Source organism: Dendrobates tinctorius, unplaced genomic scaffold, assembly GCF_039654945.1.
Source record: "Dendrobates tinctorius isolate UK_male_01 unplaced genomic scaffold, ASM3965494v1 ptg000261l, whole genome shotgun sequence".
NCBI classification, from domain to species: Eukaryota; Metazoa; Chordata; class Amphibia; order Anura; family Dendrobatidae; genus Dendrobates; species Dendrobates tinctorius.
In genome coordinates, this window is record NW_027361928.1 from 972,456 (window position 1) to 998,144 (window position 25,689).

Sequence of the window (25,689 nt, forward strand, 5' to 3'; positions counted from 1 at the left end):
AGCAGTGCTACTTATGGGCCAGTTACCTTCCTCGGTGGCACTGGTCAGCTGCATTGCATTACCTTCCTCATTGTCCCCATGCACCTCCCCATTTCCTTGAGCACCGTTGCTTACTCCTGCCAGGGGTTCCTCAGCCGTCTCACTCCGCAGAGTGACGGGACTGAGCACTTCGGTACCTGTGGACACCTCTACCGCTTCAAAGAAAGGGTTAACGGGTTCAGTCGGCACAGATACATCAACATCATCATCATCATCCTTCCTAGGAAAAGAATGGTTATCAGTTTGCTTTGGTACATTCACATCAGCATCAGCATCATACCTTGGGAAAGAATGGTTGTTAGTTGCAACATTACTCATCAAGGCATTAGCAGGTAACACATTCAGTTTCCCCTCATCAACATCATCAGGGGTAACGTTACCCTTATTATCAGTTTGGAGAAGGGTGTCAGGGACATAGTATGCAACCATCCCCCCCAAGTCAGTCCCCAATAAAACATCAGTGGGCAAATTTTCAGACACTCCCACCTCCCTCAACCCGCTCCCAGCACCCCAGTCAAGGGACAACGGGTGCCTCCAATCCCGGTGACAGTCAGGGTTTTCCCCACAAACTCTTCAGGGGCCGCCAGTCCAGGACGGATGAGGTTTCGTTCAGCCCCGGTGTCCTTGAGGCCTGTAGCAAGACGGGCCCCCACCTGGACAGGTTGAACGTTGTCGTCAGCCCTCCCAACCACACCTCCCACCAAAAGAACAGAGGCGTTGGGCCCGGGGGCCTTGGCTGGGGGGTTCTTCGGCCTATTCGGACAGGCGTAAAAGAAGTGACCAGGCCGCTGGCAGTGGTGACACAGGCGACTGTCAGTAGCCGGCCTGTTGTTGGCAACAGGGACAGGGCCTCCGGAGGGATGGCTAACTGGGGTTGGTTGCAGGCTTACCCCCTTTCCAGCTGGTGGCGACTGGCCTCCGCGTCTCGGGCTTCCGGTTGGCCTCGTGGTTGTCGGCGATCTGCGCCGCTTTGTCCGCGTTCGTTGGTTCGCGGTCCAGGATGAACTGTCGGACCTCAGCTGGGCAGAGATGCAGGAACTGGTCTTTGATCATCAGGTCCCGTAGCTGCTCAAAGGATTCAAAGGACAGTCCATGGATCCACTGGTCAAAGTGGGTCCTGAGTCCTTGCACCACATCACTGTAGCTATCATGTGGGCCACGTTGGAGGTGTCGGAACTTCTTTCGGTATACCTCAGGTGTCAGCCGGTATTTGGCGATCAGCGCCTGCTTTATGGCGTCATAGTCGTTATCGGCTTCTGGCGGAAGAGAAGCAAATGCCTCCAGGGCTTTGCCTTTTAGCCCTGGGGTCAAGCACCTTGCCCATTGGTCTCTAGGCAGCTGGTACTGTCTGCAGCCTTTCTCAAAGGCTCGCAGAAACGTGTCCAAGTCCCCGTCCTTCTCCATCACGGGAAAATGCTCTGGCCGGGGTTTAGGACGCTGCTGGGCTCACGGCTTCGGGCTGTAGGGGCTTTCCCACCCCGCTGGAGTACCTCCAGTTCATGGGCCCTCTGCGCCTGGCGCTCGGCTCTCTCAGCCTCAGCTTGGCGCTCAGCTCTCTCCGCCTGGGCTTGACGCTCACGTTCGGCTCTCTCAGCCTCCCGCTCGGCTCGCTGCTCTGCTCTCTCTAGAGCTTGCTGGATCAGCGCCAGACGTCCATCACGGTCTTCGGCAGGGAGTGCGTCCAAGGCCATTTGCAGATAGGGGTCCACCCCGTTCTGGTTCAATGTGGGGCCCGCGCTCATGAGTGGAGCCTCTGCTTCAGCCCCATTGCCAAATAGGCCAACTTCTGCGCTCGCTGGATTCTGGTCGTTGTCCAGCTGCACTAGAGCCGCGATCATTTGAGCTCTGTTTTTGTTCGTGGCGTCAAGGCCTTGGTACGTGCATAACCCAGCAAGAACTTCCTTTGTCTGCCGGTTGTACCAAGGTTCTCCTTTTGCCGCCATGGTTGCCAAATAAAAGATAGAAAAGAAAAATGGAGAAAAAGGGAGGGAATACTTGCAAGTACACACTAATGTCTCAGGACTAGTAACCACTGAGTCTGTTCTCCAAAACCTATGATGCAGGATTCCCGCAAGAACCGTGCAGGTCTTTAGTGAGAGGAATGATTGCTCAAACCAAATCACTAATGCTCTAGGATTATCCCACCTCCGCCACCAATATGTCACGAACAGCCCACCGCCGTTCATCCACTTACGGGCGACTAACGGGGGTCCCGCTGCCACCAAAACGCGACGGACAGCGGACCGTGTCACCACTATGTCACAGTCCCACCACTGACACGGGTGTATCAGCGGACGGAGGGACGAGACACACTGCCGGCACACGGCTATCACAGGCACAGTTGGGGCTTATCTTAGTTATCCCACCACTGGCACCATGTGACCAAAATATCCAGCAAGCTACTCTCGCTCTACAATTTGCCGCAGGGGGAGTTTAATTTGGATGCCCCGCCACTGCTATCAATCTTCCAAGTACTGCGGGGATTTATGTATATCCCACTTTCTCAGTTCCACTTTGGAACTCGCAGCTCTCCAGCGCCCCCCTTACCCTCAGGTCAGTCAGGGAACTGCACCTAGGATAATTAGTCGCCGGACGGACTGCCTGTTGTGAACCGGCAATTAGGCTTCTGCAGTAAGGGAATTATCAAGGCTGTGGCCGCAGCCCCTTATTCAGCAATATAAGACCCTTCTGTACTGCCAGCAAGCCGCAATAGCCGTACACAACGCGCTGCCACCAGTCACGGTTACTTAATTCACAGAGTTAAATTAAGAGGGTCCGTGGCAAACCCCTTGAATTAGTAGCGATTATCTATCAAAGGCGTATAGTTCGATTCTTAGAGCATGGAGACAAGCTAAATATTAAATCATTTATTTTCCGAAAGAGGACAGTGATTACAGATAAAAGTTGCTATAAAATTGAGACATAAGATATGTACATTAGACAAGTATAAAACAAAGTGGATGAAAGAAGAAGGTACACTCACATTCAGTCAGTTGTTGTTAGGCATCCCATGTGGCTTTAAGGGGGGTGGAGGCGGAGCTGCACGTCTCCACTCATCTGGGTTCTGCTCAGCACGAGGATTGGAGCTGTTCTGAGCTGGTTTTGCCCAGGGAATGCCTTATAGACTTTCCTATGTGACATCACGGAGAGGTGCATTCTGGGTTGATCCCACCTCTCTCATCCAAGTTATATTTTGGCTACAAAACTTAGATTAGCTATAACTTTATGGGAGAAGCTGGTATGGACTCACCAGTGGTATCATGTTTCCCAGCGTAATGAGCCTATCAAGAAAACATCAAACATCTATGCGAGATGACCGTCCATTTGGGCGCAAATCATATCTCAGGTTCTCGACATGTTAGGACTTGGGAATTGACACTGTAGCGGAGCTGGGACCGCTCGGATCACAGAGATATGGTTATTATATCTCTATGTTATAGGGCTTTCGCAGGGCAGGCTCTTAAAGGTTTACTTCTAACTCCTGATTTCAAACAAAGTTTTCCTTTCCCGCACTTTTTTTCCCTCTTTCAGCTGAGGCTGAGAGAAGCCAAATGGTGTGGCAGGAAGTTCATTTATAACACCTGGGGGGAAGGGGAGCTGCTGCAGTGTGCAATGTAACTGAGACACTGGCAGGCAGCTTCTTACAAAATGGAGGATTTTTAGCACATTGCAACAGAAAACATATCTTGCAGACATTGTACATCACAGCAAGAAGCAGGAGCAAAGAGCAGGGCGAGGAGCAGAGTGAAGAGTAAAGGGCAGGGCGAGGAGCAGAGTGAAGCGTAAAGGGCAGGGCGAGGAGCAGAGTGAAGCGTAAAGGGCAGGGCGAGGAGCAGAGTGAAGCGTAAAGGGCAGGGCGAGGAGCAGAGTGAAGCGTAAAGGGCAGGGCGAGGAGCAGAGTGAAGAGTAAAGGGCAGGGCGAGGAGCAGAGTGAAGAGTAAAGGGCAGGGCGAGGAGCAGAGTGAAGAGTAAAGGGCAGGGCGAGGAGCAGAGTGAAGAGTAAAGGGCAGGGCGAGGAGCAGAGTGAAGAGTAAAGGGCAGGGCGAGGAGCAGAGTGAAGCGTAAAGGGCAGGGCGAGGAGCAGAGTGAAGCGTAAAGGGCAGGGCGAGGAGCAGAGTGAAGCGTAAAGGGCAGGGCGAGGAGCAGAGTGAAGAGTAAAGGGCAGGGCGAGGAGCAGAGTGAAGAGTAAAGGGCAGGGCGAGGAGCAGAGTGAAGAGTAAAGGGCAGGGCGAGGAGCAGAGTGAAGAGTAAAGGGCAGGGCGAGGAGCAGAGTGAAGAGCAGGGCGAGGAGCAGAGTGAAGAGCAGGGCGAGGAGCAGAGTGAAGAGCAGGGCGAGGAGCAGAGTGAAGAGCAGGGCGAGGAGCAGAGTGAAGAGCAGGGCGAGGAGCAGAGTGAAGAGCAGGGCGAGGAGCAGAGTGAAGAGCAGGGCGAGGAGCAGAGTGAAAAGTAAAGAGCAGGGCGAGGAGCAGAGTGAAGAGTAAAGGGCAGGGCGAGGAGCAGAGTGAAGAGTGAAGAGCAGGGCGAGGAGCAGAGTGAAGAGCAGGGCGAGGAGCAGAGTGAAGAGCAGGGCGAGGAGCAGAGTGAAGAGCAGGGCGAGGAGCAGAGTGAAGAGCAGGGCGAGGAGCAGAGTGAAGAGCAGGGCGAGGAGCAGAGTGAAGAGCAGGGCGAGGAGCAGAGTGAAGAGCAGGGCGAGGAGCAGAGTGAAGAGCAGGGCGAGGAGCAGAGTGAAGAGCAGGGCGAGGAGCAGAGTGAAGAGCAGGGCGAGGAGCAGAGTGAAGAGCAGGGCGAGGAGCAGAGTGAAGAGCAGGGCGAGGAGCAGAGTGAAGAGCAGGGCGAGGAGCAGAGTGAAGAGCAGGGCGAGGAGCAGAGTGAAGAGCAGGGCGAGGAGCAGAGTGAAGAGCAGGGCGAGGAGCAGAGTGAAGAGCAGGGCGAGGAGCAGAGTGAAGAGCAGGGCGAGGAGCAGAGTGAAGAGCAGGGCGAGGAGCAGAGTGAAGAGCAGGGCGAGGAGCAGAGTGAAGAGCAGGGCGAGGAGCAGAGTGAAGAGCAGGGCGAGGAGCAGAGTGAAGAGCAGGGCGAGGAGCAGAGTGAAGAGCAGGGCGAGGCGGGGCGTGGCCTGGCGCATGATGTGAGGACGTGCAGTGGAGCTCTCCTGCCACAATCTCCCTTACTAAGGATACCTGAGGCGCCACCGAACGCTGAAATTGCTCCAAGGAGTGTGCAGAGATCCGGGGAGTAGCAGTGAGTGGAGGACGGTCTGGTGGAGAGGAGTCCCGCACGAGGATGACGCGCAGGAGCCAGAAGGAGCTGGAAGCGTCGGGAAGCGCTCAGGCCCAAGATGGCGCCGAGGCTGCAGAGGCGAGCGCAGCATATCAAAGACGGATGGAGGTGATCGCTCGGCTGGAACGCTTTGCGAGGTCAGAGGAGGCTGCTGATGAGGGGTCAGCGGCTGAAGGTGAGGGACCTGACAACGCAGGTCCTTGGGAAACAGCAGGAAGGAGGGGGCCAGCCGCAGAGTGGAGGGGAGGAACAGAGATCCCCGTTGTGGCTGCCCACGCTGGCCAGCTTGAACAGCCGGACACATTAGATATAGCAGAGCCGACGCTCAAAGATATATTTTCTGTGGTAATCTACAAGTCCGCCCTTGCGGCTTTGAACAGTCGTGTGGATGATTTAAAGGGAGAGATGGCTGCGATTAATGCTGCAGTGCGCACAGTTGAACAGAGAATGGAGGTGGTGGAAGAACGGGTGGGAAGCGCTGAAGACCGGGTTAATGAACTGTTGAAAAGGGAAAAAAAGTATGTGCAGCGTATAGCTGAACTGGAATTTAAAACTGATGATCTGGAGAATCGCTCCCGTAGGAGGAACCTGAGGATTGTGGGGGTACCAGAAAAAGCGGAAGGAACTAACCCCACTGAGTACATTGAGTCATGGCTGAAAAATACTGTAGGAGGGGATGGTCTCACATCGTGTTCCCACTAGACCCCTGCCCCCAGGATCAGCCCCAAGAGTCATCTTGGCCAAAGTTCTGAATTATCGAGACCGGGATACTCTGCTGCGGAAAGCCAGGACCTGTGCGGAACTAACCATAGATGGCAATCGCCTCTCCATCTACCCAGACTATTCTGCAGAGGTTCAGAAGCTCCGGATGACGTTTGGAGAAGTTAAAAGACGACTACGAGACATGGATGTGCGCTATTCAATGATCTACCCAGCTAAGCTGAGAGTCGTAGCTTTGGATCAAGTGCACTTTTTTCACAATCCAGAGGAGGCGACACTCTGGCTTGACTCTAACAAAGAATATCAGAGCGGGACGGTCCCGTTGAAGCACACTCTGAGGGATGTTGACACAGTGACTGTGATTCAGTTTGAATTTGATAAGTTCATGGTCATCTCTGAGATGAAGCAATGCCATGTTGGTTTATGTGGGTTGTGTTCGGCGGCGCAACGATTATTGCAGTTTGATAAATGTGGACGGGAGAGTAGTGGGAGTGCAGAGCTTGTATTGTTAGGCTGTAAAAACGCCCTCCTAGATCTCAGAGAGGCAGAGAGAATTCTTATCAGCTCAAATGCTGTGGGAGACAATTAATTTTTCGGGAGGGGGACAGGGGGGGGGGATCAGTTATTTCAGTTGGAAGGTTGAGACAGGGGGTAGAGGCGGGATGGGGGGGGAGGGATGGGGGGGGGAGGACTGAGATTTCAGGTATAACGAGTCAAACGTTTGGTATTGCAACATATCATGGGGGTAGAATTAAAATTCTAAGCTGGAACGTTAGGGGTCTCGCTAACGTCTCAAAACGGGCCGCAATTTTACAATATCTGCTGAAGCTGAGGCCCTCAGTGATTTGCGTCCAAGAAACACATCTGGTAGAAGACAAAGTAGCTATGATACAAAAAAGGTGGGTGAGGAAGGCTTATCACTCGACGTACTCAGCCTATGCCTGGGGAGTGCTGATCCACACTTCTACTCCATATGAAGAAGTGGAGGCTACAATAGACAAGGATGGGCAGTACGTGTTCATTGTATGTAGGGTATTGAATAGACTATTATGTATTGTGTCTTTGTATATCCCTCCACCATTTTCTGGAAAAAAGATACAGGAAATTCTGGACTTATCCGGGAAATGGACTTGGGCCCCGCTGCTTGTAATAGGGGATGTGAATAATATTGCAAATGATCATTGGGATAAGGGTAAACATGCGGGGAGCAGAGAGGGAGGGAACGTGACACCTTCTGGAAACTACATGAGGGAAATTGGTTGGATAGACTTGTGGAGAGTTCGGAATATGGAGAACTACACTTACTCGTGCTACTCGGCGACGTACGGATCCCGGTCTCGCATTGATGTGGCTTTGGGAAATGAGGAGATGGATAACTTGGTACAGGAAGTGGAATATTTGCCCAGAGTCCTATCGGATCATTGTCCACTGGTGATATCTCTACAATTGGGAGAACGGGGGAGGTTGGCAGGTTTGGGATGGAGAATTCACCCCTTTTGGTTACGGTTGCTGGATATGGGAAAGATAGGAGAGGAGCTGGGGGAATTCTTTAGGATAAAGGAAGGTAGTGCAGAGGGTCATGTAGTCTGGGATACTATGAAGGTGTTCTTGAGAGGGATTTTATTCACAGAAGTGTCTCGATATAAGACTAGGTCTCAAAGTCTAGACAAAGCAGTGATGGAGGAATTAAGGGCGGCGGAGGAGGCATTGGGTGCGCAGTGTACTGAAGCCACGCAGACCCGCATGAGAGCGGCCCAGTCGGAGGTTAATAAACTTCACATCCGTAAGGCGGAGATGGCGGGCATTTCAGAACGAGGCCTTCTATGCGGAGGGTGAAAAAGTGGGGCACCTGCCCTCAGTGATAGCTTCAGCACAACGGGATCCTCACATGTGTATGCAATTAAATCTAAGGAAGGTAATGTGGTTACACAGGGGGATCAGATTGTGGAAGTATTTAAACAATTTTATAGTGAGCTCTACTCCTCAAAGATACATAAAGGTAAGGAGGAGATGGACAGGTATCTGAGGGCGACTAAGCTTCCTAGACTAGGGGATGAAGACAGAGAATGGATGGATAGGCCGCTGGCAGCGGAGGAGTTAAGGGTGGCACTGGCGGACATGGCGGGTAGTAAGGCCCTGGGGGGGGATGGCATTCCGGCAGAGGTGTATAACATTTTTAATGAAGAAGTAATAACCAAATTGGAGAAGGTATTTAATGAGTCGTTGGAGAGGGGAATGTTACCTACATCTATGAGAGAGGCCATTGTGGTGGTCATTCCTAAAGCTGAGAAGGACCCATTGAATCCGGAGTCCTACAGACCAATCTCACTCCTTACGGCGGATGTAAAGATTCTGGCGAAGGCCTTGGCCAACAGACTGACCCACGTGATTGATAAAATAATCCACCCAGATCAATCGGGATTTATGCCCAATAAATCTACAGCAATCAATTTAAGGAGGCTATATTTAAATATGCAAATTCCAGACGAAAATGCTGGAAAGAGAGTAGTCGTGTCTTTGGATGCCCATAAGGCCTTCGATTGTGTGGAATGGAAGTACTTGTGGTCGGTTTTGATGGGCCTTGGGTTCGGGCCCAGGTTTATATCGTGGGTGGGGTTGCTATACTCCTCTCCAACGGCAAAAATTAGAGTGAATAATGAATTATCTGATAGTTTCTCATTACATAGGGGTACGAGGCAGGGATGCCCATTGTCTCCGTTGCTGTTTGCCCTCGCCGTGGAGCCTCTGGCCACTAAAATAAGGGATGCACAAGAGATAAAAGGATTTGTCTATGGAGTGAAGGAGGAGAGGGTGTCTTTGTATGCCGACGATATTTTGTTATTTTTGGAGGACTCAGGAGAATTTGGATAACGCCAGGGCTGTGGAGTCAGAATCGGAGTCAGTTTTGGCTGGAGTCGGAGTCGGTAGGAATGTACCGACTCCGACTTTAAAAAAAAAATGTATTAATATTTCATAATTGAACTTTCATATGAATTTTATAAATGTTACTCAAATATATATGTTCTATCAAACTATGAACAACAGTGATAAGCAGTTCTGCTGGAGATAGAGACATTTCTTACTTCTTGTGTGTCACTGTTCTCCACTGCCCTTATCTAATTTTATACTTGGTTAACCTCATGCTGCCCCAACCCACCTACTTACAATGTATGAAACTGAAAGTGAAAATGTGTTGCAAATTCTTAGTAGTAAAGCTCATCCTCTAGACTAGATCATACTAGGTGTGCGTCTTCCAAGCATCTCACAGCTGCCTGCTACTCAGAAGAGGAAGACTGTAAGAAGTATTATCCTTTCAACAAACTTTGCATCAGTTAACTGTGAGTACATGAGGAATAATAACAGTATTACTGACCACTATATCAGTTGTACGACCTGGCAATAATTTTGTACAATTGTTTTTAGGAAAAACAATTGTCATTTGGATTGTGAATGCAGAATTAAAAACCTGAGAATGTCAAAGAAGCTTCACATTAAATCAGCTGTATTTGAACATTTCACCATCACTCAAGATAGAAAACATTATGTCTGTCAGTGTATGACAAATGATCCAGACGAAAACAAATGCCGTGAAGCCAAGATGAGTGCATATTCAGGCAAAGATAAAAATGCTCCTACCAGAGCTTCTAATCTAAAGAGACATTTACAGCGCTTTCATCCAGAAGTACTGAAAGCAGTGGATGAGAAAGACTGCATCCAAACCAATGAACCAGTGCCCAGCTCTTCCAGCCAAACAGGAGCAGAGAACTTTGCAGCCATCAGTTGCAAGATATCTTGTCAGTGACAAAGTTACTGTGACAATGACAGTAGATACATTTAAAAAACAGATCATAGAGCTTGTTGTAAAGGATAGTGTGCCTATTTCATTATTTTCACGACCAGCTTTTATGTGTCTGAATGGGGAAATGGCCCGCAAGCTTGGTGTTTCTCTGGAGAGAGAGAGTATTAGAAAATTAGTAATCGAAGAAGCTTTTAAACAAAAGGAAGAACTTAAAAAAACTCTCAAGGGACGCTTTCTGTTTCTTAAAATGGATGCCTGCACACGTCACAGAGTGAACTATTTTGCCATCAATGTCCGATTTGTTTGTGACAAAAATGAAATAGTTACCAAGACATTGGCAGTAAAAGACACCAAAGCTCATCACACCAGTGAGTTTCTCCAGGTCTTGGTGGAAAAGGTTCTGCAAGACTATGAACTGAAAAAAGAGCAAGTTCTTTCTGTCGTAACTGACAATTCTTCAAATATGATAAGTACTATTAAGCTAATGAATGAGAGTAATGATGGTGACCAGCAGCTAGAAGAACATTCTGGGTCCACAGACACACAAATGTTTGAAATAGAGGAACACAGTATTGTAACTGAGGAGCAAACTGAAGTTGCTTCAGATGAACAGCAACATGATAGTTTAGATGATCTTGTTGAAACTGTGTCAATATGTTCTTTCATTCATCACATGCGCTGTGTTGTGCATACGCTACAGCTGGCTATAAGAGACAGTCTGCAAGAAGGACATGCTGCTGCACTGATTGGCAAGGTGAGAAAATTGGCTACTGTTGCCAGAACCCCTAAAGTTGACTCAATTTTGAAGAGACGTGCTGGAAAAGGGGCAATTATTGATCAAGCCACACGATGGGGCAGTACTTACTTAATGATTCAGCGCTTGGTTGAACTGAAAACCTTTCTTGTAGACATGGCTAACCCTCAACTGACGCTAAATGAAAGTCAGTGGAATCAGGTGACTGAGCTGGAAAAATTGCTAGAGCACCCATTTACAGTGACTAAAAAATTACAAGCAGAGGACTTAACTCCAGGTATTTTCTTAAAGGAGTGGAAGAACCTGATGTTTCGCCTGTCCCAAAGAGGAGGGTTAATTGCAAGTGGCATTGCTACATCAATGAAACGGAGGAGCTACTATTACAAAATAACATTCTTTTGGCAGCTGTTTATGTAGACCCAATGCATCGGATTCTTCTAGATGATCAACAGCTAAGTAAAGGAAAAGAAGCTCTGTTTGAAATAGCAGTAAGGATGAAAGGGTTGCAGAACAGTCAGGAGGAACAAGAAGAATTTGGTCGTCCTGCCACATCTTCACCCTCATCATCAACTGATGAAGAGTTTAATTTAAAAATATATTTGGATCACAAGGACCGTGCAAAGCGTTCCCGCATAGAAGAAGAGACATCCCCATCAAGGAACACAGCCAGTACATTTCAGCAGAATTCTTCATGTGCACTAAAAGAAATTGAGAAATTTTACCGTTCATCAAAAATAACAGTGCAACAAGCGATTCCTCTGTATCCTGACATTGTCAGAGATGTTGCCCGAGTGGTTACTGCTTTGCCACCAACACAAGTTAGTGTAGAGAGGTTGTTCTCTGCTCTCAGAATAATTAGATCAGATTTGAGGGCATCCATGAAGGAGGATCTGATAGAGGCAATACTTTTTCTGAGGACAAATTTATAGATTTCTTCTTATTAACTGCATAAAAGTGTTTATTGCATATTTACTTACAGTTTAGAAAAGTTTATAAAAGTTATTTGCTATATTCTAATTGTATTCTAATAAATGTAGTTTTTGCTCTAAGTGGTCTGATTACTTATATGATGGTGAGAAACTGAATAAGCACGATGTTTCATATTTTACAACAGTAAATTTGTTGTTATGAATTGGCCATTTATGAAGGAGTCGGAGTCGGAGCCTGATAAAATCCAGGAGTCGGAGCCGGAGTCGGAGCCTGATAAAATCCAGGAGTCGGAGTCGCAAATGTGGCTTACCAACTCCACAGCCCTGGATAACGCGGTGGCATTAATTGAGGAATTCGCGGAATTTTCCGGACTCAAAATCAATTGGGACAAATCGTGCATAATGCCCATTGATCAGGTAGATGGGGATATGGGGGAGGTGGGAAGGTCTGCAAAATTCAAGGTGGTTTCGGGATTTAAATATTTGGGGATACAAATCGCCCTTCCTCTGACGAGGTTTGAAGAACTTAATCTAAGCCCTTTGCTACAAAAAATTTGTTCCAAAATATCAGCATGGAATAAATTGCATCTTTCGGTAATTGGAAGGGTGAACCTTCTAAAAATGATTGTGATGCCTCAGCTGTTATATGTACTGCATAGTTCTCCAATTTGGATCTCGCAGAGAAGGTTCCACAAAATTAAATCACTGTTTGGTGAACTAATATGGGGGGGGGGGGGGGGGGAGGGAGCCCAAGGTTTAAACAAGAAACTTTGCAGAGGCCAAAGGAGGAAGGAGGTTTGGCGCTTCCCAACCCCTGGGTATATTTTTTATCAGCACAATGCCAGCATATTGGAGGATGGGGGGAGGAGACGGGACAGGGACAATCGCCCAGTACTTTGGGATATTTGTTTGGTAAATGGCCTCTGGGAGAGAGTTTGGAAGGGGGGCAGTTTTTAAAATTAGGCTCTCGGTTTCCTACTGTTCTCCTAATTCATAAGGTTTGGGAAAAAGTTAAACAGATTAGGGGTGTCATAGGCCTTACCAAATACTCTCCTGTATGGGATAATATAAATGTACAAGAATTCGAGCGAATGGAAGGATTTGGGCCCTGGAGAGAGGCAGGAATCAGAAGGATGGGTCAGCTCATGGGTCAGTGGAGACTTAAGCCATTTGTGGAGCTGCAGACAGAATTCCAGTTACCGCATTCAGATTTGTATCATTCTAGAAGAATTCAGCATGCGTATCGGGCGCAATGTCGGAGGAAACTTATTGAGATCCAGTTTGATATCACGCTGGCCTCCATTTTGGGGAACAGCGGGACAAGGGGGGCAATCTCAGAAGTGTATAGAGATTTATTATTCACCTTTCTAGTCAAACATCTCATCAAGTCTAGAGTGAAATGGGAAGCTGAACTGGGAGAGATAAAGGACGATAGATGGGAATCTATTCTAGAATATGGGCCTAACATCTCTATGAGCGAACCTGGGAGGATGTCTCAGCTGTACGTGATTCATGGAGCTTACAGAACTCCCGATAGACTGTTCAGGATGGGTCTGAGGTCCGATTCCGAGTGTCCACAGGAACGGGCAGACATGCTGCACATGCTGCGGCATTGCCCTAGATTGTCTCGGATTGAATTGATATATAGGTGTGTAATCCCCAGAGACCCTTTGGTCTGTATATTAGGGTATGTAGAGGAATTAGTAGCGGTATCTATGGTCACACTGGCGATTGCTAGACTGTTGTTCATAGCAAGGAAGCTGATCGCTCGGTTCTGGACCAGAGAGGAGCCTCCGACTAGACGAGACTTTCTTGCGCAGGCGGAGCATATAATTTCATTGGAAAAAAGTATTTATACCAAGAGAAATAAACTCGATGTATTTCATTAGATATGGCAGCCATGGGTAGAATGGAGTTAGATTTGTGGGGAGGATGTATTATGATATAGATGATGTTCATAATAAACAGTTATATATGGAGGTGGGAAAGAGTATCGGAATAGAACTGAGGAAGACACTGAAGGGGTCTCGGGGGGGGGGGGTTGTTCATAAAAATATATGATTATATGTGAACAATTGGTTGATGTCATATATGTTATCATTGTTATCATTAATAAAAATTTATCTGATTTAAAAAAAAAAAAAGAGCGGGGCGAGGAGCAGAGTGAAGAGCGGGGCGAGGAGCAGAGTGAAGAGCGGGGCGAGGAGCAGAGTGAAGAGCGGGGCGAGGAGCAGAGTGAAGAGCGGGGCGAGGAGCAGAGTGAAGAGCGGGGCGAGGAGCAGAGTGAAGAGCGAGGCGAGGAGCAGAGTGAAGAGCGGGGCGAGGAGCAGAGTGAAGAGCGGGGCGAGGAGCAGAGTGAAGAGCGGGGCGAGGAGCAGAGTGAAGAGCGGGGCGAGGAGCAGAGTGAAGAGCGGGGCGAGGAGCAGAGTGAAGAGCGGGGCGAGGAGCAGAGTGAAGAGCGGGGCGAGGAGCAGAGTGAAGAGCGGGGCGAGGAGCAGAGTGAAGAGCGGGGCGAGGAGCAGAGTGAAGAGCGGGGCGAGGAGCAGAGTGAAGAGCGGGGCGAGGAGCAGAGTGAAGAGCGAGGCGAGGAGCAGAGTGAAGAGCGGGGCGAGGAGCAGAGTGAAGAGCGGGGCGAGGAGCAGAGTGAAGAGCGGGGCGAGGAGCAGAGTGAAGAGCGGGGCGAGGAGCAGAGTGAAGAGCGGGGCGAGGAGCAGAGTGAAGAGCGGGGCGAGGAGCAGAGTGAAGAGCGGGGCGAGGAGCAGAGTGAAGAGCGGGGCGAGGAGCAGAGTGAAGAGCGGGGCGAGGAGCAGAGTGAAGAGTAAAGAGCAGGGCGAGGAGCAGAGTGAAGAGCACGGCAAGGAGCAGAGTGAAGAGCAGGGCGAGGAGCAGAGTGAAGAGCAGGGCGAGGAGCAGAGTGAAGAGTAAAGAGCAGGGCGAGGAGCAGAGCGAAGAGCAGGGCGAGGAGCAGAGTGAAGAGTAAAGAGCAGGGCGAGGAGCAGAGTGAAGAGTAAAGAGCAGGGCGAGAAGCAGAGTGAAGAGTGAAGAGCAGGGCGAGGAGCAGAGTAAAGAGCAGGGCGAGGAGCAGAGTGAAGAGTAAAGAGCAGGGCGAGGAGCAGAGTGAAGAGTAAAGAGCAGGGCGAGGAGCAGAGTGAAGAGTAAAGAGCAGGGCGAGGAGCAGAGTGAAGAGTAAAGAGCAGGGCGAGGAGCAGAGTGAAGAGTAAAGAGCAGGGCGAGGAGCAGAGTGAAGAGTAAAGAGCAGGGCGAGGAGCAGAGTGAAGAGTAAAGAGCAGGGCGAGGAGCAGAGTGAAGAGTAAAGAGCAGGGCGAGGAGCAGAGTGAAGAGTAAAGAGCAGGGCGAGGAGCAGAGTGAAGAGTAAAGAGCAGGGCGAGGAGCAGAGTGAAGAGTAAAGAGCAGGGCGAGGAGCAGAGTGAAGAGTAAAGAGCAGGGCGAGGAGCAGAGTGAAGAGTAAAGAGCAGGGCGAGGAGCAGAGTGAAGAGTAAAGAGCAGGGCGAGGAGCAGAGTGAAGAGTAAAGAGCAGGGCGAGGAGCAGAGTGAAGAGTAAAGAGCAGGGCGAGGAGCAGAGTGAAGAGTAAAGAGCAGGGCGAGGAGCAGAGTGAAGAGTAAAGAGCAGGGCGAGGAGCAGAGTGAAGAGTAAAGAGCAGGGCGAGGAGCAGAGTGAAGAGCAGGGCGAGGAGCAGAGTGAAGAGCAGGGCGAGGAGCAGAGTGAAGAGCAGGGCGAGGAGCAGAGTGAAGAGCAGGGCGAGGAGCAGAGTGAAGAGCAGGGCGAGGAGCAGAGTGAAGAGCAGGGCGAGGAGCAGAGTGAAGAGCAGGGCGAGGAGCAGAGTGAAGAGCAGGGCGAGGAGCAGAGTGAAGAGCAGGGCGAGGAGCAGAGTGAAGAGCAGGGCGAGGAGCAGAGTGAAGAGCAGGGCGAGGAGCAGAGTGAAGAGCAGGGCGAGGAGCAGAGTGAAGAGCAGGGCGAGGAGCAGAGTGAAGAGCAGGGCGAGGAGCAGAGTGAAGAGCAGGGCGAGGAGCAGAGTGAAGAGCAGGGCGAGGAGCAGAGTGAAGAGCAGGGCGAGGAGCAGAGTGAAGAGCAGGGCGAGGAGCAGAGTGAAGAGCAGGGCGAGGAGCAGAGTGAAGAGCAGGGCGAGGAGCAGAGTGAAGAGCAGGGCGAGGAGCAGAGTGAAGAGCAGGGCGAGGAGCAGAGTGAAGAGCAGGGCGAGGAGCAGAGTGAAGAGCAGGGCGAGGAGCAGAGTGAAGAGCAGGGCGAGGAGCAGAGTGAAGAGCAGGGCGAGGAGCAGAGTGAAGAGCAGGGCGAGGAGCAGAGTGAAGAGCAGGGCGAGGAGCAGAGTGAAGAGCAGGGCGAGGAGCAGAGTGAAGAGCAGGGCGAGGAGCAGAGTGAAGAGCAGGGCGAGGAGCAGAGTGAAGAGCAGGGCGAGGAGCAGAGTGAAGAGCAGGGCGAGGAGCAGAGTGAAGAGCAGGGCGAGGAGCAGAGTGAAGAGCAGGGCGAGGAGCAGAGTGAAGAGCAGGGCGAGGAGCAGAGTGAAGAGCAGGGCGAGGAGCAGAGTGAAGAGCAGGGCGAAGAACAGAGTGAAGAGCAGGGCGAGGAGCAGAGTGAAGAGCAGAGCGAGGAGCAGGGCGAGGAGCAGAGAGAAGAGCAGGGCGAGGAGCAGAGTAAACAGCAGGGCGAGGAGCAGAGTAAACAGCAGGGCGAGGAGCAGAGTAAACAGCAGGGCGAGGAGCAGAGAGAAGAGCAGGGCGAAGAGCAGAGTAAACAGCAGGGCGAGGAGCAGAGTAAAGAGCAGGAGCAGTGCGAGGAGCAGGGCAAGGAGACGAGGACTCACCACTGTCGGGGGGCAATTAGGAGATGAAAATTTGACAACGAGGAGGTCGCGATCCATGGCCATTAACTTCCAGCTGCCGGGAGACGAATCTGCAGAACAAGCAGCACACCAGTGGGCAAATCTGGAAACAGCGCGGAGGCACACAACGCAGAGGAACAAGGCGCGGAGGCACACAACGTGGAGGAACAAGGCGCAGAGGCACACAACGCGGGGGAACAAGGCGCAGAGGCACACAAAGCGGAGGAACAAGGCGAGGAGGCACACAAAGCGGAGGAACAAGGCGCAGAGGCACACAAAGCGGAGGAACAAGGCGCAGAGGCACACAAAGCGGAGGAACAAGGCGCAGAGGCACACAAAGCGGAGGAACAAGGCGCAGAGGCACACAAAGCGGAGGAACAAGGCACGGAGGCACACAACGCAGAGGAACAAGGCGCGGAGGAACAAGGCGCGGAGACACATTGTGCGGCGTCTCACCCTGGGGCTGTAGAGCGGTCACCGTCCCAGTCATTATGTCCACTACAAACAGGACCTGAGCGAGAGAAGGATCATGAGCAGGTAGATGTGGAGACCCTCGGCTCCGCTGCTGCACTGTCCATGCAGTGGAGTATGGCGCCCCTCGCAGTGCTTTACCTGACGACTGCGCAGCAGTGTGTCGATGATGACCCTCTGACTGTCCGCGGACCAGCAGGATGGCGCCAGCAGTGACATGTAAATGCCCCCAAACTGCCCTGTGGAAAAAGGAGGCTGTGAGAGCACTGACAGGTGGCGGGGGTTATCGGGGTGCAGGGGGTCGCTCACCATCTGCAGGTCTGGGAACAACGTCCACCACAGAGGAGGTGACCTTCGTGTACCAGTCATACTGAAATAAATGGGAGACTCCATTACAATCTACGGCAGAGTGGACCGCCGCAGAGCTGCATACGGTGGGGGGCAACCCAGGAAGGATCAAGGGGGGCAGCTAGCCAAAGACCGAGCGAGGGACTGTGAGGAAAGGACACTGCAAGGGGAGCGTCATGCTGTGCGGGGTGGGGGGAGCGTCGTGCTGTGCGGGGTGGGGGGGAGCGTCGTGCTGTGCGGGGTGGGGGGGGAGCGTCGTGCTGTGCGGGGTGGGGGGGGAGCGTCGTGCTGTGCGGGGTGGGGGGGGAGCGTCGTGCTGTGCGGGGTGGGGGGGGAGCGTCGTGCTGTGCGGGGTGGGGGGAGTGTCGTGCTGTGCGGGGTGGGGGGAGCGTCGTGCTGTGCGGGGTGGGGGGAGCGTCGTGCTGTGCTGGGTGGGGGGAGCGTCGTGCTGTGCGGGGTGGGGGGAGCGTCGTGCTGTGCGGGGTGGGGGGAGCGTCGTGCTGTGCGGGGTGGGGGGAGCGTCGTGCTGTGCGGGGTGGGGGGAGCGTCGTGCTGTGCGGGGTGCAGTTCACAATCCGCGGCAGGTGAGAGCGCGGGATACAGGCCGCCCCGTAGTGAGGGGCAGCAGCGGCTCCAGACTTCAATCAATAATATAAATCAAAAATAATGAGCAGAATTAAGTCTTCAGAGCAGTCACCCTGATACTCTGCAATCTCCTAACTCCTTCTGGGAACAAAGACCATTACTGTACGAGGAACCGGCGACCCCACAACCAGCAAAACAAACACCAGAAATCAGGAACATGGAGGCGACACCAACCATCAGCATCTGGCAGCACTGCAGGTGAGGGCCGAGAGCTTCGCACTGCAGGTACACAATGCGACACTTGTCAGGACTGAGCCGAGGAGAGAAGACAGCAGAAGAGTCACACGAAAGAGTCTCTGGAAAACAGGAGCAGAAAGAGGAGCCTAAAAGAGAAGTCAGATACAGTACCCCAGAGCTGCACTCACTATTCTGCTGGTGCAGTCACTGTGTACAATACATTACATTACTGACCCTGAGTTACATCCTGTATTATACACCAGAGCTGCACTCACTATTCTGCTGGTGCAGTCACTGGGTACATACATTACTGATCCTGAGTTACATCCTGTATTATACCCCAGAGCTGCACTCACTATTCTGCTGGTGCAGTCACTGTGTACATACATTACTGATCCTGAGTTACATCCTGTATTATACTCCAGAGCTGCACTCACTATTCTGCTGGTGCAGTCACTGTGTACATACATTATATTACTGATCCTGAGTTACATCCTGTATTATACTCCAGAGCTGCACTCACTATTCTGCTGGTGCAGTCACTGTGTACATACATTATATTACTGATCCTGAGTTACATCCTGTATTATACTCCAGAGCTGCACTCACTATTCTGCTGGAGCAGTCACTGTGTACATATATTACATTACTGATCCTGAGTTACATCCTGTATTATAGTCCAGAGCTGCACTCACTATTCTGCTGGTGCAGTCACTGTGTACATACATTACTGATCCTGAGTTACATCCTGTATTATACTCCAGAGCTGCACTCACTATTCTGCTGGTGCAGTCACTGTGTACATACATTATATTACTGATCCTGAGTTACATCCTGTATTATACCCCAGAGCTGCACTCACTATTCTGCTGGTGCAGTCACTGTGTACATACATTACTGATTCTGAGTTACATCCTGTATTATACTCCAGAGCTGCACTCACTATTCTGCTGGTGCAGTCACTGTGTACATATATTACATTACTGATCCTGAGTTACATCCTGTATTATACTCCAGAGCTGCACTCACTATTCTGCTGGTGCAGTCACTGTGTACATACATTACTGATCCTGAGTTACATCCTGTATTATACTCCAGAGCTGCACTCACTATTCTGCTGGTGCAGTCACTGTGTACCTACATTACATATCCTGAGTTACATTTATAGAGCGCCATTTATTCCATGGCGCTTTACATGTGAAAAGGGGAAACACAGACAAGTACAATAAACATGTGTAAGACAAGGGACACACAAGTACAGGAGGAGAGGGGACCCTGCCCGCGAGGGCTCACAGTCTACAGGGAGGGTGAGGATACAGTAGGAGATAGTAGAGCAGGTCGTGCGGTGGTTCAGTAGACCGAGGATCATTGCAGGCTGTAGGCTTGTCGGATCAGGTCGGTCTTCAGGTTCTTCTTGAACGTTTCCATTGATGGTGAGAGTCTGATGTGTTGCGGCAGGGAGTTCCAGAGTATGGGGGAAGCACGGGAGAAGTCTTGTATGTGGTTGTGGGAAGAAGAGATAAGGGGGAGTGGAGAAGGAGATCTTGGGACGATCGAAGGTTGCGTGCGGGTAGGTACCTAGAGGCCATGTCACAGATGTAAGGAGGACTCAGGTTGTGGACGGCTTTGTATGTCATGGTTAGGGTTTTGAATTGGAGCCTCTGGACGATAGGAAGCCAATGAGGGGCCTGGCATAGGGGGGAGGCTGGGGAATAGCGGGGAGACAGGTAGATTAGTCGGGCAGCAGAGTGTAGGATGGACTGGAGCGGAGCCAGAGTGCTAGAGGGGAGGCCAGAGAGTAGGAGGTTGCAGTAGTCGAGGCGGGAGATGATAAGGGCGTGCACTAGTGTTTTTGTGGTTGAGGAATGAGCGGATCCGGGAAATATTTTTGAGTTTGCGGCGGCAGGAGGAGGCGAGGGCTTGGATATGTGGTTTGAAAGAGAGCGCAGAGTCGAGGATCACCCCGAGGCACCGAGTGTGCGGGACTGGGGAAAGAGAGCAGCGGTTGACATTGACCGATCGGTCTGGTGGAGGGGTGGAGTGAGATGGGGAAAGATGATGAATTCTGCTTTGTCCATGTTCAGTTTGAGAAAGCAAGCAGAGAAGAAGGCTGAGACAGCGGACAGACATTGTGGGATGTCGGTCAGTACGGAGGCGAGGTCGGGTCCAGATAGGTAGATCTAGAGGCGATACTGCAAACCGTGGGATTCTAGGAGCTGTCCCAGGCGGAAGGTGTAGATGGAGAAGAGCAGGGGTCCGAGGACAGAGCCTTGGGGAACACCGGCAGGGGGCGCGGTGAGGAGGCGGTGTGTGAAGCCCTGCACAGGACTCCTCGCACACTGGGGGGTGGGGGGGTTACAGTTTGAGGTCGGTTCTCACCACAGTTTCCTCCGGTCAGGTCCACAAAGAACAAGGCGGACCTAGAGGCAGAGATCTGGGGTCAGTAATGTTATTATGGAGGTGGTTAGCATTGTGATTACGGGGGCAGCCTCGCAGCATCTTAGGCCGTTACCTCCGGTTAGCGCAGTACTTTAAGCCGAGGCGGTAGGGACTGTGCCACCAGCCCACAAACAGCACGCCCGTGTCATCCGGTGACCAGAAGGCCTGGCAGGAGGGGAGAGCAGCGTCACGTGCAGGCATCAGGCGGTATTACGATGGTGGCGGCTAATGCTCACCTGACCCGGGGAGACGGCAGCGGGGATTCCCTCCAGCACAGAGATGTTGCCGCTCTCGATGTCCAGCACACACAGCGCCGGGACGCTCTTACCCACCAGACACTCGCCCCAGTCCTCATGGAGAACGAACTGATCTCCCTGCAGAAGGAAGAACGCAGAGTAATGGCCGACACCGACGCGCGAGAGCGGGGAGCAGAGGACGCGCGAGAGCGGGGAGCAGAGGACGCGCGAGAGCGGGGAGCAGAGGACGCGCGAGAGCGGGGAGCAGAGGACGCGCGAGAGCGGGGAGCAGAGGACGAGCGAGAGCGGGGAGCAGAGGACGAGCGAGAGCGGGGAGCAGAGGACGAGCGAGAGCGGGGAGCAGAGGACGAGCGAGAGCGGGGAGCAGAGGACGAGCGAGAGCGGGGAGCAGAGGACGAGCGAGAGCGGGGAGCAGAGGACACCGACGAGCGAGAGCGGGGAGCAGAGGACACCGACGTGCGAGAGCGGGGAGCAGAGGACACCGACGTGCGAGAGCGGGGAGCAGAGGACACCGACGTGCGAGAGCGGGGAGCAGAGGACACCGACGTGCGAGAGCGGGGAGCAGAGGACACCGACGTGCGAGAGCGGGGAGCAGAGGACACCGACGTGCGAGAGCGGGGAGCAGAGGACACCGACGTGCGAGCGCGGGGAGCAGAGGACGCCGATGTGTGAGGTGCAGTGCAGAGCGGGGAAGGGGGTGCGGTGCAGAACGTGGGGGAGGGGGTGAGGTGCAGAACGCGGGGGAGGGGGTGAGGTGCAGAGCGCGGGGGAGGGGGTGCGGTGCAGAGCGCGGGGGAGGGGGTGCGGTGCAGAGCGCGGGGAAGGGGGTGCGGTGCAGAGCGCGGGGTGCCCTCACCTTCACAGTTTTCTCGGCGCCGTCCTCTTCTTCTTCTGCTGCGAGATTTTTGGCATCGAAGAACGACTTGGTTTTCGGTCTCTTCTTCTCGGCGATGTACAGAAGATGTGTCTCTGAGTGCGACCAGGACAGAGACCCGAACTGCTCTGCAGGGAAAAGACAGGCGAAGTAAGGGCCAGGACCCCACCACGAGGCACCACCCACCACCACCACACCAGATCCCACCACGAGGCACCACCCACCACCACACCGGATCCCGCCGCAAGGCACCACCCACCACCACCTCACCGCGAGGCACCACCCACCACCACACCGGATCCCACCGCAAGGCACCACCCATCACACTCACCGTCCTCGTACACCTTCCCGTGTTTCTCCAGCGCTGTCAGGTTGATGCTTTTCACCTTCCGGTTTCTGTCCCACACCTGAAATGAGTAGAGGAGGCGCAGTGACCTCAGAGGCTCCTACCAGACACCCCCGGCTCTGCTCCTCACCTCCAGGAACTGCGCGTCCTCCCCGCCCCGGGTCTTGGTCTCTCGCAGGACGGCCTTCAGCGCTCCCGAGGGCGACTCCCTGCTGAGCAGTCTGGGGGGACACGGAGGGACACAGGTGACCACCACGCAGCCCGATCCCCGGGACAGTCCGACTGTTCAGCATCTGCAGGCTGCACGGTATGGACAGCACTCCGCCATCATCCCCGGACCTCCGCTCAGCTTCCTCCATGCCTCCAATGCATGCAACTCTGGGCTCCCTCCCGCCCTGCACCGCCTCCCTGGCGGTCTCTGCCTCCCCTCACCCTTCACCCCCACCCATGTGGTCTCTGCCTCCCCTAACCCTTCACCCCCACCCATGTGGCCTCTGCCTCCCCTCGCCCTGCACCCCCACCCAAGTGGTCTTGGCCTCTGCCTCCCCGGCGGTCTCTGCCTCCCCTCGCCCTGCACCCCCACCCAAGTGGTCTCGGCCTCTGCCTCCCCGGCGGTCTCTGCCTCCCCTCGCCCTGCACCCCCACCCAAGTGGTCTCGCCCTCTGCCTCCCCGGCGGTCTCTGCCTCCCCTCCCCGGCGGTCTACGTCACTTACTCTCCTCGGATCTCGCTGCTGTTCCCGCACGCTCCGGCGTACACCACTGTGTTATTATCATGGAAGACGATGTACTGGCGGCAGAACTTCACCTGCTCGTTACGATCCAGATCTCTCTGTGCCCATTCTACAGGGGAAGAACCAGGGCTCTCATGAGGGGGCCACACTGCGCGGACAGCACTCACAGAGGACGCCCCCAACTCTGCACCCACCGGTGTTGGCCAATATACTGTTCCCCACTTATATAATAACACAATCATGTACCGCAGCTGTACAGACGTCATCACTGTCCCCATCGGGGCTCACAATCTACAATCCCATCAGCCTTCGGAGTGTGGGAGGAACCAAAGGAAACATGGGGACAACACACAGACCCCCTAAAGATGATGTGCTGGGAGGGGTTCGAATCCTGGACCCCAGTGTGCCGGTACTGACCACTGAGCCACCGTGCAATTCGTGTGTGGTGTACAGGAAAATCACACGGCCCGGACAGAACAGAAAAGATCCAACAGATCTATAGGGGGTGCAGCGGCCAGCGACAGAGAGAGCAGAAAAGCCGGAAATCCATCCGCCCGGATCTGTGAGATCACTGCAGGAGAGGGGTCGCACCCGGGTACTCCATACAGAATGTGGGTGCAAATATCCGCACCGCGGACAGAACGCAGCTGTGTAACGTAAGGATGATCTGTTTATATTCTATCCTGTCTCACGTACCCGCTGCTCAGCCCGTGACTCGGGGTGTCGCCTGCAAGGGTTAATCTGTCTCCTCTCAGTCCAGCATTCACCCTCTGTCCTATGCTGCAGTGGGAGCATAAATCACACCCCGACACAGACCACGCACCCCGCTCATACACGCTGCCACCACTCCCCGAACACACGGGCGATGAGTCCCGGAGATATTACTGCTGTCTGCCAATCACCAGGAGCGCACACTCTAAGGATATGGAGTCTTTACAGCAACAAGGCTCAGACTTATTACAGTTTTATAATAGAAAAGGTGCAGTGCTTACAATAAAAGATAAGAATATGGAAATAAAAAGTGACATACAAATATGCAAAACAGTTATAAAATAAAAGTGAGAAACTTACAGAAATATCTAAACTTTGCAGTCTGGTATTCTGCTCCGAGGGATGAATATGGAATGGATCACACCAGCTCGGCTGTCCCTCAGTCTGTGGACAGCTCTCTATGTGTAAAGGCCTAATTTATAGATTTACTCTGGGGATCAGATTTCCAGACCAGCCGCTCAGGTTAATATTCTATATGGTAAGCACTGCACCTCTTCTATTAAAGCTTAAAACTTTAAGGCTGTGTGCACACGCTGCGGATTTGGCGGCTGCGGGTCTGCAGCAGTTTTTGCTGCGGTGTACAGTACCACGATTCCCTATGGGAATAAAAAAACGCTGTGCAGACGGTGCAGATTTTTCCACGCGGTTTTTCTGTGGTTTTGAAACCGCAGTAAGAATGGCATGTGAATTCTTTCTGCGGAATCCGCAGCGGTTTGCCATGTCCTCCATTGTGGAGATGAAAAACCGCAGAGCAATCCGCAGTGTGTGCGCGTAGCCGGATAAGTCTGAGCCTTGTTGCTGTACAGACTCCATATCCTTAGAGTGTGCGCTCCTGGTGATTGGCAGACAGCAGTAATATCTCCGGGACTCGTCGCCCGTGTGTTCGGGGAGTGGTGGCAGCGTGTATGAGCGGGGTGCGTGGTCTGTGTCGGGGTGTGATTTATGCTCCCACTGCAGCATAGGACAGAGGGTGAATGCTGGACTGAGAGGAGACAGATTAACCCTTGCAGGCGACACCCCAAGTCACGGGCTGAGCAGCGGGTACGTGACAGGCAGGTGAGCTGGACTTTCTTTTCCACAATAGCCAGCAGGAGTGTAGGTGGGGTCAGGGCCACTATTGCGCCCCCCGGAGGCAGACTAACCTGTGTACACGTTGCTGTACTTTCCACCATACTGTGTGGTGACCTCAGGTCCGATGGACGCACTGGACAGAGACGGGAACTGGCAGAGATGACGGTAGAACGCCGCCACGTCCTGCACCACCTGGGAAAACAGAAGGCGAAGTGATAGAGGAGCAAACAATCAGGAGGAGGAGTGCAGGCAGCCAATCAGGAGGAGGAGAGCGGGTAGCCAGCCAGCCAATCAGGAGGAGGAGAGCGGGCAGCCAGCCAATCAGGAGGAGGAGAGCAGGCAGCCAGCCAATCAGGAGGAGAGCGCCCAGCAAGCCAACCAGCCAATCAGGAGGAGGAGAGCGGGCAGCCAGCCAATCAGGAGGAGGAGAGCAGCCTGCCAGCCAATCAGAAAGAGGAGAGCAGCCAGCCAGAAGGTGAGCAGCCAGCCAATCAGGAGGAGGAGTGCAGCCAGCCAATCAGGAGGAGGAGTGCAGCCAGCCAATCAGGAGGAGGAGTGCAGCCAGCCAATCAGAAGGAGAAAAACAGGCAGCCAGCCAGCCAATCAGGAGAAGAAAAACAGGCAGCCAATCAGGAGGAGGAGTGCAGCCAGCCAATCAGGAGGAGAAAAACAGGCAGCCAGCCAGCCAATCAGGAGGAGGAGTGCAGCCAGCCAATCAGAAGGAGAAAAACAGGCAGCCAGCCAGCCAATCAGGAGGAGGAGTGCAGCCAGCCAATCAGGAGGAGCCATGTCGCTGGGACTTGCAGTCCACTGATGAAGAGGTGGGAGGCGTAGTCCTCGGTGTGGCCTCAGGCAGCAGCTCGGCTCCGCACTCACTCTGTGGCCCTCTCACCTGAGCCGCCGCCATCAGTACACACGCCCTCCTGGGAGAAGCAGCACTGCAGCTGTCACCCCCGCCCCGACTCCGTGGCTTTTCCTGATTTCTCTGATTGGTTCTCCCACCTCTGGGGGCGGAGCCACACATGACAGTTTCATCAGTTGGCGGAATACGCGCAGGACGGAAGTCACGTGATTCGCTCGCCTCTAGCGCCATGACGTCACCGAGGCGCTGGGTCACGTGACACCTGGCGGCCATGTTTTCTGAGGGCAGAGCTCTAGCGCATCCGCCGCCATATTTGATG

The 25,689-nt window shown here is 52.9% G+C and overlaps 1 protein-coding gene across 2 annotated transcripts in view; it reads right to left on the bottom strand.

Moving 5' to 3' along the window:
• The window catches only part of APEH (acylaminoacyl-peptide hydrolase), a 53,641-nt gene extending 27,983 nt beyond the window's left edge, over positions 1–25,658 (bottom strand). For both annotated transcript variants that reach the window (XM_073558883.1, XM_073558884.1), the window contains exons 1-14: positions 25,401–25,658; positions 24,580–24,700; positions 22,649–22,775; positions 22,065–22,155; positions 21,920–21,995; positions 21,571–21,716; positions 20,694–20,831; positions 20,531–20,622; positions 20,398–20,438; positions 18,016–18,137; positions 17,158–17,218; positions 16,990–17,087; positions 16,834–16,888; positions 16,360–16,448 (exon numbers count right to left, since the gene is read on the bottom strand). In XM_073558883.1, coding sequence (XP_073414984.1) covers positions 16,360–16,448; positions 16,834–16,888; positions 16,990–17,087; positions 17,158–17,218; positions 18,016–18,137; positions 20,398–20,438; positions 20,531–20,622; positions 20,694–20,831; positions 21,571–21,716; positions 21,920–21,995; positions 22,065–22,155; positions 22,649–22,775; positions 24,580–24,700; positions 25,401–25,643 — 1,500 coding nt within the window. In that variant the 5' untranslated portion in view covers positions 25,644–25,658. The remainder of the gene's footprint in view (positions 1–16,359; positions 16,449–16,833; positions 16,889–16,989; positions 17,088–17,157; positions 17,219–18,015; positions 18,138–20,397; positions 20,439–20,530; positions 20,623–20,693; positions 20,832–21,570; positions 21,717–21,919; positions 21,996–22,064; positions 22,156–22,648; positions 22,776–24,579; positions 24,701–25,400) is intronic.
• Positions 25,659–25,689: the final 31 nt, after the last annotated feature.